This window comes from Babylonia areolata, chromosome 22, assembly GCF_041734735.1.
Source record: "Babylonia areolata isolate BAREFJ2019XMU chromosome 22, ASM4173473v1, whole genome shotgun sequence".
In the NCBI taxonomy this organism is placed as follows: domain Eukaryota; kingdom Metazoa; phylum Mollusca; class Gastropoda; order Neogastropoda; family Buccinidae; genus Babylonia; species Babylonia areolata.
Window position 1 is genome coordinate 18,243,824 of NC_134897.1, and position 19,034 is coordinate 18,262,857.

General features: G+C 40.1%; 1 protein-coding gene across 12 annotated transcripts in view; it reads left to right on the top strand.

Moving 5' to 3' along the window:
* Positions 1–40: 40 nt before the first annotated feature.
* The window catches only part of LOC143296960 (46 kDa FK506-binding nuclear protein-like), a 30,690-nt gene continuing 11,696 nt past the window's right edge, over positions 41–19,034 (top strand). For 6 of the 12 annotated variants that reach the window (XM_076609022.1, XM_076609027.1, XM_076609029.1 and 3 more), the window contains exons 1-8: positions 42–193; positions 1,976–2,065; positions 2,933–3,076; positions 3,643–3,723; positions 4,674–4,859; positions 7,850–7,977; positions 10,345–10,384; positions 11,649–11,812. In XM_076609022.1, coding sequence (XP_076465137.1) covers positions 184–193; positions 1,976–2,065; positions 2,933–3,076; positions 3,643–3,723; positions 4,674–4,859; positions 7,850–7,977; positions 10,345–10,384; positions 11,649–11,812 — 843 coding nt within the window. In that variant the 5' untranslated portion in view covers positions 42–183. Of the gene's footprint in view, positions 194–1,975; positions 2,066–2,932; positions 3,077–3,642; positions 3,724–4,673; positions 4,860–7,849; positions 7,978–10,344; positions 10,385–11,648; positions 11,825–19,034 lie in introns of all 12 variants that reach the window. The other 6 variants (XM_076609019.1, XM_076609026.1, XM_076609020.1 and 3 more) reach the window with 3 other exon arrangements.

The following is a 19,034-nucleotide window of genomic DNA, read 5'->3' on the forward strand; positions in this document are numbered from 1 at the left end:
AAGTACTGTGTATTTAATTATTCATTCGTGAACTTATCTTGATTTCCTCATAACTTTTCTAGAACTTTCACATTATTTCCTTCCAATCGGTGAATTCCAATGATTATTTCCGGTTGATGAGAACTTCCTGTTCATATTGAGCGCGACGAAACACATGGTGTGGTGCTGAAAGAGTTGAGCAACATGTTTTGGGGTGGGTGTTGGCTTTCGTAGCTTTGTTAGAAAATGACAAAGGGGGGGACATTAGTATGGTTTGACACAGGTTGGTTTCTGGGCTTCACTTTGTTCGTATTGAACAAAAACAGCTTCTGTGTATAATATTTGATACTTCAAACTCACCGACAGAACGCCTGAAATTAGTGAAAATGTGAAACAGAATTTCACAGCGGTCCGTTTGCATGTGTGACAGTTACAAAGTAGTAACAGAGTTGATTATGATAAAAAAAAAGCAAAAAAAAACAACCAAAAAAACCCCAAGGAAAAGAACAAAGAAAAATCACATCTTATTAAGCATGTTGTAAATATATGCAAGTATGTTGTAAATATATGCAAGTTATCTTATAAAGTCTGTTGTAAATATATATTATATGCATTTAAACTTGGTTGAAGAAGAAAATCCAGTTGAAATGGAAAATGTTGTTGAAGACGTTTATCGAAAAACTTTTGAAAATTTGCTGTTCCTTCTTGTCGTGCAATAATTTTGCACAATTCTCCCCCTCATGACGGAATGAGTAGTGTTCACGACAACTGAACAAGGCATTCACTCCGTTTGTCACACTTTGGAGTTTAGGGGAGAAAATGTGGATATTGCCCTAAGTTTTTCCATGATACAGCAGAGGCAGACTGTGCTGTTTTGCCTTTTGGTTGCAGACTGTTGATGCATTTTTTGCAACAAACGTATGATAGACATTAGCTGTGAAATAATGTTGACTGCCTGTCGATTCCTGTGAAAATTTGATATGATTTCATTTATTTGATTAATTCTTTTAAAGCGCTATCCACAACTGTTTTAGCTTTTTTTTTTCTGCCATGATGACTTGTGTTTGTTTTTTGTAGTTGTTTCTTCTTTTTTTTCTTTTTCTTTTTTTTTTTTTTAGTAATAAAAAGAAACATATATGAAATGCCACATTTTGAGCCCAAAATGAATCCTTTGTCAGATGTCTCCAATCACTTATGTGTGATCATCCCATGTCAAAACATGACTTAAAAATAAACTGGGATAAAGCCTGTGCTCTCTCAGCTGCCTTCCAGGTGTCATCTACATGCATACAGTAATTTAAGTATTTTCAGCTTGTGTCAGTGTGGGATGGGCAGAGGGAAGAGCAATAGCATTGTGATCACTAGTCTAGATAAAAAATATAAAAGAACAAAAAAACAACAAAAAAACCTAACTACTATTAACATCACACATCCTTCTAACCTCATTTGCCATTGTCACATGCCCACCTGTCTCTCTGCCTTATTCCTACCACTAGTACCAGTATTGCCCTACTTTTGATCACATCCTGCATCCCATCCCTCACTCTCACTGTTGTGGCTGCACTTGGTGAATTTATTACTCAGGTTTCCTTCCGCTTGCGTGCTTCTCTTTATAAAGTTTATCTAGTTGAGTAGTTCAACAGTAACAGCCTTGTTAGGAAGCACACTCATAATAAGACATATGTACAAAGGCTGGTGCATACATAGCTCTACATACAGACAGTGGCTCACAAGTCATTTGCAAACCAATTTACCAGTTCAGTCTGTAAATGTAAATTTCTTTGCTTCCATAGAAAATGAACCCCGCCTTGCTCTGTTATTTTATCTCTCCCTCCCTGACCAGCTTTTCTTTTCTTTTTTTTCTTTTCTTTTTTTTTCTTGCATTTGCCTCGATGTCATTTGTTTTTGAATTTTCAAAATGTTATGTCAGTCATAATTAAAGGCACCCTTCATTTATTTACTCTTGACCACCATTGTATTGCATTTAATTTTTCAGGATTAACCCTTCAAGATGGCAAGTTTTATTCTCAGACAGTGGACAGGCCGTTCCACGTGTCAATGGCAGCTTTGGAAAGCCAACCTGATGGTATGTTATTGTTAGTATTGTGTGATATTTGTGATATTCCACAGGACATAATTAATGCGAAAGTAAATTGATATTGATGTTAATGGTGACTTGATCTCAATTTTCAGAGCTTAGTTCCGCTTTCTTTCCTTTTTTTTTTTAATAATAATTTTTCTTCTTTTTTTTTTCTTTTTTTTTTTTTTTTTAAACAGATTTTTAGCTATTTGAGACTTTTTTGGTCATTACACATCATTATCATCTTTTTTTCAAAATAGAAATTGTCCATGTTTGTGAAAGAGTTCATCAAACTGTAACTTGCCATGGCAACAGAAGGGTTGCCCTGGCAAAATTCTGAAGAAGAATCCACTTTGATACTAAACAAGCAAACAAAAGCAAAAATGCTTGCAGACAAAAAAGAAAGAGAAAAAGATGGGTGGCGTTGCACTGTGGGGACATGCTCCCACAGTAGGGAGAACAACAGCCCGAATCTCACACAGAGAAATCTGTTGTGACAAAAAGTAATAATGGTATACAATACAGTACAATAGAAATACAGTACCATGTTTTGTACTGTCTGGATGACAAGGCAAGGCAAGAAGTTTATTTCGTGTGCCCCCGGGGGGCAATGAAACATCACATAATTCATCTTTTACACATATGCAAATAAAAAGAGTGATGTCAAACACTAGAAATAGGCTCGTTCGTTCAGTCACTCAGTATACACATTAACAAGTAATGTTTCACCTGTAATACCAAAAAACAAAAAAAAGGGAAAAAAAGGAAAAGATTTTTCTATCAATAGACAAAATATTGATGAAAATAACTCTGTGTAGAATCTGAGGAAGAGTGTACTCACTTCTTTGGTGAACTTTGTGGTGTGTGAACCAGAGGCAGTCAGGCACGTGCAGTTGATGCTGCGACAGAAGTCTGACTTCTTGCTGTGCACTCTGGGTCCGGGTGCTCATCTACAGCAGCAGCTGGACCTTACCTTCAGCCATGGAGAGGAAGTGGAATTCTTTCTGGTTGGGAATGGTGGGTCCATTTGTATGCAGTCTTGATGTGTGATGTAACTCTGTGTGTGTGTGCGCGCAACACCGTCAGATATCAGGCAATTTCTTTTTTGGATATTACAGTATCCTTGTATGTGTTTGAGTGTGTAAATAAGAACATGTGTTTGTATTTAGAGGTGGTGGAGGTATATCTTTATCATCTGTCTGTTTATTTTGATATTTATCATAACTTGTGTCTTTAGTGGTGCAATGTTTTTAAAAACAAATTTTGTCTCTCACTATTGTAAGAATATTTATTTTCTCCAATATTCATTTTAACCCCCAACTCCCTCTTGTTCCACCTTGCCTCTTGTAGAATATCATTAACACTTCCCTCTCCCTACCACTGCTACCAACCCACCTCAGCAACCTTTTTTTTTTATTAAAAAAAAAAATATATAAGCTGTTTGCAGTCTGGATCAAACAGCTTTGTTTACTGCACTAATGTACCCCCACATGTGCTTTCTAAAATAAACCCATCTTGTCTTGTTTTGACGGAAATGAAAGGTAAAGGTGGAACTATATGTTACGTATACAAATCTTTTCCAGGTGTGGTTCACCTGTCGGGGTCTGTGATGGAGGAAGAAAGTGACTTTGCTGATGATTATGACGAGGATGAGCACGATACAGGTGAGTGAATCACTGAGTGTGCTGGCATGGATGGGCAATTTTTCCTGATTCCCTGCAGAGAGGGTGAGAGGGTGCATCATTGGCATTGCAGAAAGGAGGTAATATACAAAGGGAGATCATTCGCCGCAGCTACTTTTGGATTCTTTGCATCAGCAGGGGAGTAGTTCACACAGGACAGGAATCAGACCCCTGTCAGAGTCTGCACCATTAGGTCAAGAATTTAAGTGTGTCAGATAATTTAAGGTAAAAATGTCCGTCTGTTCTTTGCAGTTGTCCATCTGCTTTATGGCTTAGGTATGTAAACGGATGTCATCAGTCGCATGTTACATGGTCAATGCCTAAGCTGTATTCTATGGATCCACAACTATTTGTTCCATGCACTTGTGTGTGTGTGTGTGAGTGTGTGTGCGTAGTGTATATATACGTGTGGGAGAGAGAAAGAGAGAGGTCTTTATTGCTTTTTCTTGTTGTTTTTTGTTTTTTTAACTGTTTGATATAATTGTATGTTTTTCATTATTTTTTTTTTTATTAAGCCAGAGCTGAAATGAGCCTTTTAATTGAGGCATTTCTTATAATTTTATACACAACACCTTACAATTCTTTTCCCAAATGTTTCCTATTTTTTCTGTGATTTTGATTGGCCATATACACAAACCTATACTTACAATCATTCCGTCATTTGTTTTTGTGTCTGTACATATCTAAAGAAGTGTGTGTTTTTATGTCTGACTGATGTTTCATTGTAAAGCACTTGCCTTTGAGTTTGAGAGGTTTTAATCACTATATACATCTATCAAATAATACACTTCCTATCACTGTTTTACTTAGTATTGTTGTTGTTGTTATAATTACTATAATTGTCTCCTATGTCTATTTGTTTTTAGTATTGTTATTCTTATTATTGTCTCCTATGTCTTTCTTTGTTGGATTGTGTGCCTGTACCTGTGCAGATTCTGACGCCCCTGAGTTGGTATCTGGTGGTGACAGTGACAATGCGGAAGATGACAACTGGGTTCCAACAGAAGAATCAGGTCTGTGTCCAGGGCTAGATATAATTGCCAGCCCAGCCGCCATGGCGATGTGGTTAGCGTCGCAGACTGACGGCTGGCAAGATGCAGGTTCGAATCCCAGCGGAGGTGGGTTTTTTCGGCCCGTGGCCAGCTCCTACCCAGAGTTGAGTGTGCTGTGGGTTTAAATGGGGAGACTGGGACCACACAGTCGAGTGTCATCCACTTCAGGGATGCTTCTTTGGGTGTGTTGCTCTAATTACCTGACCAACACTGCAAGTGTCCATATAGCTTGGGCCTGGTTAACGCCAGGATATCATTATGACAGGAAGCGTAGAGTACAGCCTTGTCACGCAGTCCCAAACCAAAGTGGACCTCCATAGCAACATCGTCATTGTCATCCTCCTCCTCCTCCTCCATCATCATCAATATAAACAAAACAGTCTCAAAGTCTGTGGCCTTTCATGACCTGCTCTCATGGTGACCTCAGTTTCGATACCCCTCCACTTCCGTGCTTGGGGTGAGTCCTGTCAATGTTGTCAGTGTCAGGCAGATTCATGGGGGGGGCTGTTGCTTGAGGGACATGGTGACGGTCTCCACTCTGGGAGGGACGCTCACTCAGTCTGGCTCCACGACTAAGCCATTATTGTCGTCAGTAGGGGGTTTAGTAGGTGGTGTCCTAAGTACGTTAAATCAGAACAGGCATCACTGAACACCACTGAAGTGACTCAGCAGCAGTGCAGGGTCTCCTCTGGTGTGTGGCCTCCTGGCGACCTAACATCTATGGCTCCCTGTGGACTGCCGACGCTGAAACTGTGACTGACGAACCTGGGTGTGGCTGTGTATGGGGGAATCTAAATGAGCGGTGTGGGAGTAATACCACTGCAAGAAGAAGAAGAAAGAAAGAAATTATTGCCAGATAACTAAACTTTTAGTTGTCACAGGAACATGTAAAGGAAAAAAAATTAACAACAAAGGGGGGAAAAAAAGTTTGGCACAGTTCAGGTTTCTGCAAGTGATAGTGTTGTTCTGGGTTTGTTTTTTTTGTTTTTGTTGTTTTTTGTCGGCATGTGTACCTGTGCTTGTGCTCGTTTTGTTTTGTTAAATTGACACATACCCAGGGTAGGCTCTCAAGGTTTTGGGTTAATGTGAAGATCAGGCACCTGGCTTTTAAAAAAGATTTAATGTAAAAAAAAACCCCAAAAACCCCAACTTTTTACAGCATTTTTTTTTTTCCCCGGACTTTCTTGGGTCGACCACCGTTTTATTATGTATATAAATTCATTATGACAATTCAGAATAGATGGGAAAAAGTGTGAACATAGACAATAACAGATGTAAGTGATTATGCTGATTTTATATATATATATATATATATATATATATATATATAGTTCATTACACAATCAAACACATGAATCCTTATATGGTTTTTAATGACAATATATAAAGTCACAGACACAAACACAGACACAGAAACATAAGTGTGCGCACGCGCTCACACACACACACACACACACACGTTTTGCTATGTCCTTCATCTTTATGCTAAGCGCAGAGCTGCAGTCATTTCTAGCCCAGGCATGTTACCATTGTCTTCTACATCCACTGACAACTTTTTTTTTTCATTGCTGTATCTTCATACTATAACTCATCACATTACTGTTACAAAGACCTCTCTGATCGGTGTATCTTCATACTTTTTACTCTTTTTTTTTTATTACAGCAGATGTTGTGTTGCTTGTAATTTGTGTGGATCAGTCCACGTCTTTGACATTCAGACTGAAAACTGACTGCACTGTGGGTAGTGCCAGTCACTGCAACTTGTAACCCAGTCATAATGATTCGAGCAGGGCTTGTACAAGTTTTTAAAAGTGTTTTGGGATTTGTAGACAAACAGAACAGCCATGCCTTTTTTTAGGTCCCTAAAAATATTTTTTTTTAAATGATCAGTTAACAAGGTTTTGTTTTAAAGTTCTGGATTTTGGGGCTCTCATCCCTGGGGAAAGAAAACAACCACCCAGAATTTCTACTGATGGTTAGTAAAGCATAATAGTGAAATGTTCCATCTGAATGTAAATTGTAAAGGAAAAAATATCGTAGACAAAAAAACACCTTTTTTATTTCCTTAATTCAAGGCTCTCATTTCTGGAATAAAAACAAAATCCACACACACAACCCCCCCCCCCTTCCCCCCCGTAATTTATGCCAGTGGTTGATAAAGCGTAGAAGTGAAATGTTCCAGTTAAATATGAATTTTAAAGTTTAAAAAAAAAAAAAAAAAAAATCGAGTTGTTCCCACCAAAATTCCAGTTCTCATCTATGTATCAGATGATGTTTCATTCAAGGGACATGAGGTGGCACTCAAAATAAATACCTTTCATCCAGGTTCCTAACACTATTGTATTAAACTGTTTTGAAAGGTTTAAAAAAAATTTTTAAAAAAGTTTTAAAAATATATGTGGTTAATGATTATGAACCCTGAAGAGCGAATGCAGTCTTCAGAGTCAGAGGAGCATATATATATATATATATATATATATATATATATATATATATATATATATATATATTGTGTGTGTGTCTGTGTGTGTGTGCCAGCCACCAGGAGTCCAAGGAAAAGAGACAATCCTGTGTTGGGCTGTTTGTGGGGGGAAGTTTTGGGGTGAGGGGCATGGGAATAAATAATGGCAATAACTTGACATAAGCAAGAGGACACGGAAAATTGATCAACCCCCTAACCACTGCCCTTCTTCCCCTCCACCCTGTCCAAACCCTCGCTCCCCCCTTACCAAAAGAAAAAAAAAAAGTAGAGAAAACCAGACTGGTGAATGTGTTGGCATACACACCTGTATCATGGCGTCAAGAAGCATGAACCTTTCATACAGTACATTGTTCTTTGCTTTTGCTCAGTATATGGTCAGCAAAATTAAGATACTTATATATACTAATATAGTGTATGGGTTTCAGTTGTATATATCCTGATGATTTTAATGAAATGTCTAGTGTCAGTTGGAGTATGCTGGTGATGTCTTGTTAGTTTTTTTTTTTAGTTTTTTTTTTATTGATATTACTAGCATTTTAATTATTTTTTTGTTTTTGTTTCTTTGTTTATACAGTTGGGTCCAAAAGGAAGGCTGCAGGTGGTATACAACAGAAAGGGAAGAAAATGAAGATCGTGGAACTGGATGAAGATGATGAGGAGGAAGAGGAAAAAGATGACTCTGATGATGAATATGATTCAAGTGTAAGTTTTTAATGTTGTTTATATTATCTTCTCTCTCTCTCTCTGTCTCTCTCTCTCCCCCTTCCTCCATCCCTCCCTCTCTTAGCTTCGATTACTGGTAGCAGTGAGTGTGTTATAACTTATAAACTCCCCTGGTTCTATTTGTTATGTAGTATGTAATTAGATACTGTGATAAGATTATTATGTAAATTGGAATTTGGAGTGTACAATGAAGATATTGTTACTGCTTATTCGTCCCCATCCCCACCAAACCCCAATGCAGTTGTAATGATACCTGTGGACTATATGCAATTAAAAATTTGCATTCACATTTGCTTTCTCCAGTCTCTCTAGCTTTCCCACTTTATTTCCTGTTCGTTGTTGGTAGGAGTGGCTTTGCAAACGTTCCAGTCTTATGGTTCGCACAGTGTCGTGGAAGTCTGGAAAGGTCTTTGGGGAAAATGAGAGAACTGTTTGCATGGCTGGATGAGTCTTGGATTTTAACTCTTTGTATTTGTATTTCTTTTTATCACATCAGATTTCTCTGTGTGAAATTCGGGCTGCTCTCTCCAGGGAGAGCGTGTCGCTACGCTACAGCGCCACCCATTTTTTGGGTATCTTTTCCTGCGTGTAGTTTTATTTGTTTTTCCTATCAAAGTGGACTTTTCTACAGAATTTTGCCAGGAACAACCCTTTTGTTGCCATGGGTTCTTTTATGTTTGCTAAATGCATGCTGCACACGGGACCTCGGTTTATCATCTCATCCGAATGACTAGCATCCAGACCACCACTCAGGGTCTAGTGGAGGGGGAGAAAATATCAGTGGCTGAGCCGTGATTTGAACCACCACGCTTAGATTATCTCGCTTCCTAGGTGGACGTGTTACCTCTAGGCCATCACTCCACTTTTGCTGCAATAGTTAACTTTAGTCAGCTAGACAGTTCACAAACCTTGGTGACTTTAGTTGACATTGTGGCGTGATGTTAACTGGACCATATTTTACATTGTCTTGCAGTCGGAAATCTACTAACCTTCCCCCCCATGACTGAGTTCGAGGTGAACAAGTCCACTGTGCTGTTTTGACACAGATAGAATTGTATGACTGAGAGTGTCAAGTCCAGAATATTTTGCGATGGAGTGGGGGTGGGGCAGGGTGTTCACACAGAAACTTGTCAGCGAAAGATTTGAAAAACAAAATTGACCAAGGGCTTTGAGCAAAGAGCTAATGCTTTTGAAGGAAAAAGAAGAGAAAATACACAAATATACTCAAAAAAAAAAAAAAAAAAGTGAACACTTAGCATTGATACCATGATATTTTTTCCAGTCCTTTTTTTTTTTTTTTTTTAGATATATATATATATATATATATATATATATATTTTTTTTTTTTTTTTTTTTTTTTTTTTTTTTTAATTGGTAATAGCAGATGGATTTTTGATTCAGTCTGGTGTGGAGTTCAGTATGGAAAATGTTCAGTCTGGTGTGGAAAAGGTGTGGAATTTTATTTGGTCACCCATTGGTCACCCATTGGGATTCTGGTACCAGCTGGAAATTGATTGAGGACTAAATAGTAAATATATACATGAAAAGCACATATAAAGGACTTTTTGTCAGTATATGGAAGAGATCTCTTATGCTCTTTTCCCCATCATATCACATAAGTCTTTCACTATTAAAAAAACGAGAGAAAAAAACACACAAAGACACACAGAAAAGTGATGAACATTGAGCATTGATACCATGTTTTTTTTTCTAGTCTCTTTTTTTTTTTTTTTTTCAGTGGTAATGGCAGATGGATTTTTGTCTGGTTTGGAGTTTAGTTTGGAAAATGTTCAGTCTGGTGTGGAGAAAATGTGGGATTTTATTTGTATTTCTTTTTATCACAACAGATTTCTCTGCGTGAAATTCAGGCTGCTCTCCCCAGGGAGAGCGTGTCGCTACACTACAGCGCCACCCATTTTTTTGTATTTTTTCCTGTGTGCAGTTTTATTTGTTTTTCCTAGCAAAGTGAGTTTTTCTACAGAATTTTGCCAGGAACAACCCTTTTGTTGCCGTGGGTTCTTTTATGTGCGCTAAGTGCATGCTGCACATGGGACCTCAGTTTATCGTCTCACATCTATGGGATTTCTGGTACCAGCTGGAAAATGATTGAGGACTAAAAATATACATGCGAGGCGCATATAAAAGACTTTTTGTCAGTATATCTGGTGAGGATCTCTTGCACATTTTTTCCATCATATCAACACTTTCACTGTCATTGAGTATACTTTCTATTCCCCTTTCCTGAATTTGCTTTACATGTATCTTTTAAGGAATGATGAGAAATAAATGTTTTTTTGCAGCTTTACCAAATATGTGTTTATGTGTGTTTTTTTTATTTGATTTCAGTTCATTGATGACAAATCTTTAGAAGAGGAGGAAGAGGAAGGTAAATGTGAGAAAGAAAATTGTGCATGCATGTGTGTATGGGTGTGTATTCTGTTGGTGTGTGTGCATGTGCTTATTTGCATTGTATTGTCTCTTTTTGTCACAATAGATTTCTCTGTGTTAAATTTCAGGTTTCTCAAAGGAGTGTACAGTGAGAGCACTCCCCCACACACACTTCCCACCCCCTCTTTTTTTCTTTAAAAAAATTTTTTTCTGCTTCCAAGTGGCCTTGTTTTCCTATCAAAGTGGATTTTTCTACAAATTTTTTTTCCAGGGACAACCCTTCAGTTGCTGTTGGTTCTTTTTTGTGCGCAAAGTGCATACTTCACTCGGGACCTTGGTTTATTGTCTCATCCATATGACCAGTGTCCAGAAAACCACTCATTGTCTGGTGGAGGGGGAGAAAACACTGGCGATGCAGTACCATAAGGCCACCACTCTAGTTCTGTGGATAATAAGTGAAACGCATGTGTCGGCATTCGGTCTTGTTACTTTGATAGTTTTGGTTTATCTGCACAAAATGCTATGCACTTTGGATTTGGTTGTAGAATTATTGTTGTTTTGGTCGTTTGTTGGTTGTTGGGTTTGTTTTTCTTTTATTTGTGTTTTTGTTTTTTTTATATTTTTATATTTATTTATTTTTTTTTTAAGTTTTGGGGACAAAGGGAGCTAATTTGCCTGCAAGTTTGCATTTCTGAAGTTAGTTCTCTTTGGAGAAAGCATGTTTTTTTGTGTGTGCGTTCTTTTGTGTGTGTGTGTGTGTGTGTGTTTGGTATTTTTGTTTGATGATGACATTGCTGATAATTTTGATCCCAGTTTTGTTTCCAGCTGTCACCCTCCTTACCTGTATGTCTTGGTGTCCATGGAACGTAGAACTAGTTATTGCTTTTTCTTCTTTTTTCTTTCTACTATTTGGGGGGGTCTGTTTTTCTTTTTTATGAGGGCATGGTGAAAAGAAGCTTTAGCTTATCCTCCTACTCTCAGTAAAACATTTGAGTTTGAGTTCCCTTCTGTCCGTAATGGGTAAAATGTAGGTGGCGGTGGTGGTGGTTAGGTAAAAGATGTTGCTTTTGCTCTTGAATTGCAGATTGGCATGGTACCGTTCTAAAATTTGTATAATATATTAGTAAGAAGTTTTCTTGTGTGTGTTTTTTTTTGTTTTGTTTTGTTTGTGTTTTTGAATTAAAGAAATATATGTGATGAAAAATAAGTTGGTTTTATGTTTGTTTTTTCTTAAGAAACATTGTCTCATCACCATCTTTCAGATTCAGATGAAGAGGAGGAGTCACTCTTGGACGCATCAGCGTCCAAATCCCCCTCACAAAAGACATCCCTGGTCAAAAAAAACAAGACCCCGGATGTCTCGTCTGAAACTCCAACATCTTCCAAGAAGCACAAGAAACACAAGAAGGGAGATCAAACACCTGAGGTGAGGAGCCAGGTAAAGACTGTGTGCACATGGTTTGCATAGAGCCCTGAAAGTCTAAAAAAAAAAAGTCTTGGGAAAATTGAGCTAACCATTTCCAGGGATGGAGAGGTCTTGGGAACATATATTTTGCACCTGAGGGTCAGGAAAAGTCTGATTTTCATGAGAAAAATTTTTCATTGAATAAGCAAAGTTCAGAGCATTTTACCTTAATCAAAAGGAAGAATATATTTGAGGGTTTTAGTTGAAACTGAAGCATATTGGTAAGGATTTCAGTTGAATGAAAATGTTGAAAGCCACAGACCAACAGCAGCATATCTGGGTTTATTTTCGCCACAGGCCTGACTTGATCATCTGGGTCTCAAAGAATGACCAGCCTTTTTTTTCTTTTTTTCTTTTTTTTCTTTCTCTTTTTTTTTGTCGGTCAATGAAGAAAGCCATGTGGTGCAGAGCACAAAGAAAAATGTATTTAACGAAAAAAAAAAAAGGAGGGGTGGGGGTGGGGGGATAATAACAAATAACTACATTAGAATTGGGGAGAGAACACAAGTTTTTCTTACGTGTAGAAAGTAGTCAAAAGACCAATGTGTATTCAAAAGTCTTTTTGCTTTAATTGATCCACATGATGTACGTCTTGAAGCGAGGCGCGTGACTAGCAAAATGGCAACAATTTAAAGTGAGTTCTGTGCACACATGACTCTTTGTGAAGGTCAAGGTATTCGTGTCAGGGTTGTGTCTCTCATCTGGGCCATAACTTTCCGTTTTCACGTGCTCACGTTGAGCTGTGCATGTTGTCAAATGATGTGTCCGCCTCCATGTCTTGTTTGTTTCACAGATTACAGTTTTTATAGATTACATTTTTGTATTAACTCACTCGCTGCCATTGTCCGCATATGCGGATATCGTCGTACAAAGTATTGGATGCCAATGTCGGCATATGTGGATTTGGATTTTAGAAAGTCACACTGTCGGAGTGACGTGTCGGATGCGAAACTCAAAAGCAGAACTGATTCTTAAGTTACCTCCAGTCAGCTTTTCATTCGCACACGCTGCGTGTGTGTAGTGATATGGTCAACCGCAGTAGATGACGAAGTGTACCCTCGATCAGCTCTACAAGTTGTTTGACAAGATGGCATCACGGCGAAGTGTTCGACAGGGTCGGAGAGGTGAAATGCTACTCCGCGTCGAAGATGCTTTGGAAATGGTCCAAACTGAAGGCTCTGATGTCGAAGGAGATAATGTTGATTCTTCGGACAGTGAATTTGAACCAGATCCCGATGAACTAGAAATAGATTCGGCGGCTGAAGAGAGTGTTGACAGTGGAGAGGAAAGTGAGGAACATGTGCCAGCAGATCAGTCAGACACAGACGACGAAAGCGCTGAGGAAACGGACGATTTTGCTTGTGTTTTCACCAGTGATTGGACTGACAATTTTTCCTTTTTCCCTCTTGCACATCCCTTCTCTGGCACACCAGGTTTGTCACCTGACTGGCCGGTCAACACCCAGCCGGTCAAGTTTTTTTCCTTGTTCTTTGATGGCGCAATGCTTTCCAGTATTCGCGATCAGACCAACAAGTGCACCAGAGAAAATCTAGCGGAGTGTGGAGAGCTGAAACCACACAGCTTATTCAGGAACTGGAAACCTGTGTCAGAGAATGATTCATCACAATCCTGGTGCACATGGGCCTTGTGCACAAGCTCACAATACAGGATTACTGGTCCATGAATCCTGCCCTACAGACCAGTTTTGCCCACAAAATAATGTCCAGAAATAGATTTCTGAACATTCTGGCCATGCTGCATGTGTCTGACAACAGCACGTTTGTACCACGCGGTCAGCCTCAGCATGATCCTCTCCGCAAAATAAGACAAGTGGACTCGGTATTGAGGGAGAAATTCAGAGAGGCCTACACCCCTGCTCAAAATGTGTGTGGATGAAGCCATATGTCCTCGGCGTGGCAAGTCCCGCATGCGTGTGTACATGGACAAGCCTTTGAGATTTATTCAGGTGACCCAAACATTAGCAACAGGCCAGTTGATGTCGTCATGCGACTGACAGAGCCCCTGCACAACATTGGCCACACAGTGTATGTGGACAATTATTACTGCTGTCCGGAGCTTGGCGATTCGCTGACACAAGTTGGCACAAACTGTGTTGGCACTGTGAGAGCGAACCGGAGAGGCATGCCACCTGTGTTCAGAAACCCTGAAAGAACTCTCCGCACCGGTGAAGTCCTTGCTTTCAGAAAAGGTGGGTCAAGTAAAATCACTATCTCAGAAATTGTCCGGTGTGCATGTGACATACATGTTTTACATACAGTGTGAGTGTGTACTTGTCACAGTGATCCATTCTGTATTTCATGTACATACATACACTCAGACACGGGGTGTGAGGGGTGAGGGAGGATGAGTGTGTGTGTATATGTATATATAAAATGTATATGTATGTGTGTGTGTGTGTGTCGTGTTTGTGTAAGAAACAATGCCACATGCTCAGGTGTACAGCTGTGTGTTTGGTGTGTGTGTGTATGTGTATGATTCCATGCATATGTTTACTTATTTTCTATTATACAATAACATGGAGTTTATTTGTAGAACAAGGTGCTATAGGAATGATGGTAACAGTACGAAAACTGATGATACTGTTATTGTTTGTAATATTGTAAAAAAAATTTGATCTAAGGAAGTATTCTTTGACTACATGTAAAACCTTATCACATTACGCTCCCATTCACATAAATATTTAATATAAACAAGGGAATAAGCAACCAAATAAATAATTCAAACAACAATAAGAAGAAAGAGTTAGATCTGCATGATCATTTGTGTGTGTGTGTGGTTGCAGGTCATGTTGCTGTGCTGAAGTGGCAGGACAAAAAGCCAGTTCATGTGCTGACAACAGTCATGCTGCCAACCACCATGGTCAGTGTCACAACACGGCACTGCCCTGAAAGACAGCAGCCTGCTGCAGTACAGGACGACATCACCAACATGGCTGGAGTGGACAGTGACCAGCTAATGGCCTACATGCCCCTGAATAGGAAGACGATGAAGTTGTGGAAGAAATTGTTCTTCCATCTCCTGACCAGGCATGAGATTTTTCCGACTATAGTCGGATTTCGGACTGAAAATTGGCTCCAGAGGCCATTTTTGAGATTCGCGTAAATCCGTTGAGAAAATCGGAGGGGTGGAGGGGGGCAGAGGGTGGGTGAGGTTTTTTTCCGACCCACGACGGTTGCACGAACGTTGTCCGACCGATCGACAAGACAGACCCACAGCGTTTGCTAAAATACCCCATGTTTGGATAAGCGAACCAATTGAGAATAAGGGTTCTGTTGCTCCTCTGTCATCATTCAGCTTATCCGTATTCGGTCGAGATTACAAAACTTGCTTGCGGGCTTCACGACTTGCAAAGATACCTGATTTCGTCAATCGTCTTCAGTCATTCACAAAATGAGAAAACTCACAAATGATTAGAGGATTTGGCAAGATGAGATCGTGAAAACAAAAGTGAAGAATTGAAAAAAACAAAAAAACTTTACGGGTAGGCGATGCCATTCACAAAATGAACACTGCGGGCAAGGCCAAGTGTGATTGGTGTCAGATTGCATTTGTGCAACTCTTCAGTCTAGGCACGGAAATCTGTTTTCACATTTGCATCAGAAATGGAGCGTCTGTTTTGTAGAAGAAAAAAGAAAGAAAGAAAAAGCCTATGAGCCGTTCTGTATCGTTTACCGATGATCTGTCAAAAATGAAAACGGAATGCTCTTTCGAAAGCGTCGTTTGCTGACCCCTTGAGAAGTGATCCAGTGACTTTTCTGATCACCAAAATCGAAGTCCAAAAGTTTCCTGACACACAGTGAAAAGTATGCACGCACGCACATGCACACACATTCGGTCGATCACACACACACACACACGCACACGCACTGGCATGGACATGTGAGCGCGCGCACAATAACACACACACACACACGCACACACACACACACACAAACTTGTGCGCACACACATATATACCAGTGCGCGCGATCTCCATCCCTGTCGAGCCACAAGGGCCGTGGGTACATCTGCTTGACCCTCTGTTCATTCAGCAAAAGCTGCCAACGTTTGCCACAGTACTATGTACAAGTAACATTGTTGCGATTGAAACAAACTTTGTAGCAACTTATTGAGGTCAGCCTGTGCCTTTTCTGACACAGCTGAGGCTTTTGTACAGACAGTTCATGGCAAGAGTCAGTGTATTTAGATTTGAGACCTATAGCTGGCCAGATTACCAAAGTTACACATGCGTGTGCATACTCACACACACACTCTCTATTTCAAGCACACACACACATGGAGATTGAAAACACACACACACACACACACACACACACACACACACACACACACACAGAATTGTACTTAAAGCAATGCACATATATGCACACATACAAACTTGCACTTTTTCTCCCACCTTCTCCCCCCTCTCTCTGTCTCTTTGTCCCTCTCTCCCTCTTTCTGTCTCTTTCTCTCTTTCTTGCATATACACAGAGTTGTATTGAAAACACACACACACACACACGGAGAGAGATCTATTGAATTTGAAAGCAGTGCATACACATGCACAAATACAACTTGCATTCTTTCCTCCTACCATCTCCCCTCTCTTTCTGTCTGCCTCCCTCTCTCTTGTTTACACACAGTTGAATTGAAACCACACATACACACACGTGTGCGCACTCACGCTCGCTTGCTGTCTCTCTCTCTTTCTCCCCTGAACACACACACACACACACACACACACACACACACAGAGTCCATGCTGGGGAACTCTCAGCGGATCCACTGAAGAGCTGTTGATTTCAGAGAGAGAATGTCACTCCCCAAAGCCCCGCCCCCCTCCTGCAGACTTCACTTTCATGATTTGCTGATGTACCCCTCCCCTCTCTCTTGAGTCTCCTACCAGTGCTGAGGGAAGGGGGGAGAGGAGGGGGTGGGGGTATGAAACCACAATGACTGTGGCAATTTTGGCACTGAGCCAAGACACTGACCACTAGCTCCAGCCGAGAATCCTTGACTGCTTGAAAGTGATACAACCAGTCACAGACCTACCCCCTCCTCCCATCAGTCATTCCACTTCCCCCTTTCTTTCGTCAACCAACACACATGGATGTGACCAGATGGACAGTTATATTGGTACAGTGCAAACTTGTGTGCTAATAACATTTTCCTTGAACACACACACACACACACACACACACTCACACACTCACTCACTCACTCACACAAAGAGTTTGAGTTTAACACACAGAGAGTTGTATGTAAAGCAGTGCACATTCGTGAACTTTAACTCTTTCCTCCCATATCCAGCCCGACCCCTATTCTCAATCCCTTTGTCTCTCTTTCTCACATACACACAGAGAGTTGCATTGAAACCACACACACACACACACACACACACACACACACACACACACACACGACACGATTTTGAAAATCATGCCCCCAAGGCTGACTTTACAGGTTTGGAAGCAAAAACACTTCAGTTTAGGTAGAATTGGACTGATTTTTTTGTCTTCTGTGGGTTGGAATACCTTAGCAGCATTGTTGGCCCGCAAGTGCAGATTTCATGGTTTGAAATTGAGAAAAACCTTCAGCTTCAGGGGGATTTGCCCCCAAACCCCCACCAGGGGCATTGCCCCATGGACCCCCCACTGGGGGCCTTCTGTGGCCCCCAGGCCCCCACCTTCCAGACTCAATCACAATTTCCCAATCTCATGCCTGCTGACTCTCACTCTTATTCAGGGGTCCATCCTCCACAACAAGCATCTGGCAGCCCTTGACCTGACGAAGATGCCCCTGGAGAAGTACCTCATCAGTGCTACTGCTGTTCGACGTAGATCTGCCCAGGACGCCGGTGCTACTAGTGGTGGTGGTGCTGTTGCTGCTCCTCCCCCTTCAAACCCCCCTGCTGTTCCAGGACCTTCATCAGCTGCCCCTCTTGCTCCTGCACCCATGCCCACCCAGGCTGTCAGACTGAACCCACTGGCCCACTTCAGTGTGCCTCTACCCCGGACAGCCAGTGGCAAAAAAGGCTATCGCAGGTGCACGGTCTGTGAAGACCGAAACAAGTGCCACAACACACCGAGACGCCAAACTGCCAACTGGTGTCCAAAATGTGGAGTTCCACTGTGTGTGAAGCTGTGCCCAGGACTCGACATCACCTGCCATGAGCTTTTCCACTCAAGACGAAACTATTGTCAGTGATACTACATCAAGCTTTTGTGTACAGTGAACTCCTTTTTTTTTTCTTTCTTTTTTTTCATTATGTAGAGACAATATTTTTTTTTGTATGTGTGAATTTCAACTTTCTTCACCACCTGTTCATACTTCATTGCATGCACTAGGTCTTCAGTTCCTCAAATAGTGTTAGAATGTGATGTGGAACATTTGTAAACTATTCAAGGACACTTGGTATACCTTTCTGATGGGTGCAAAAATGTTACAAAATACACAAAAAATGGATACTGCGATCAACATCAGGATGGTGAGTAAATACTTTGATTTTTTGCACAAATATGGAACAACATTCATTGCATACATATACTAAATTTCAATTGTCTGGGTGTTTGTTTTTTTTTATAATTTTTTTCCCATCCTATACAACAAACCCTGGGTTTTCAGGGATTAGCAAGGGCAAAAGCTCTTGGCATGGAGTGAGTTAAATCTTATATTGCCTTGCTTGTTCGGAATAAAAAATACGACTCGCTTTGTTGAAAAAAAAAGAGCTGCATAGTTTTAAAAAAATGAATAGAGGCTAAAAAAAAATTCATCAGTAATACATTGTTTTAGCATTTCTTTAAAAAGAATGTGAAGTAATCCATCACATAATTTAATATGTCGGTATTGTCTCAAGAAATGTTTATTTATTTATTTATGTATTAAGATGTCTTACTAAAGCGCATATTCTTGAAGCTCTGTGCGCTTTACAATATCATGTCATTGTCTGTTGTGTGTTTCCATGACACTTTTCATTTCTCTTTTCCTGTCCATTTGCAGGTAACCCTGTATAATGACCACAGCAGAAAGATGTTGATGAATGAATGTAAGATTTGTGGAATGGATGGGTGAGAGATAGGAATTTTTTTTAAAAGTTTAAAAAAAACAACCCATAAAACAACAAAAAACAACAACAAAAAAAGAATGACCAGCCACCTCAGTGCAATGATTAAAATTTCTT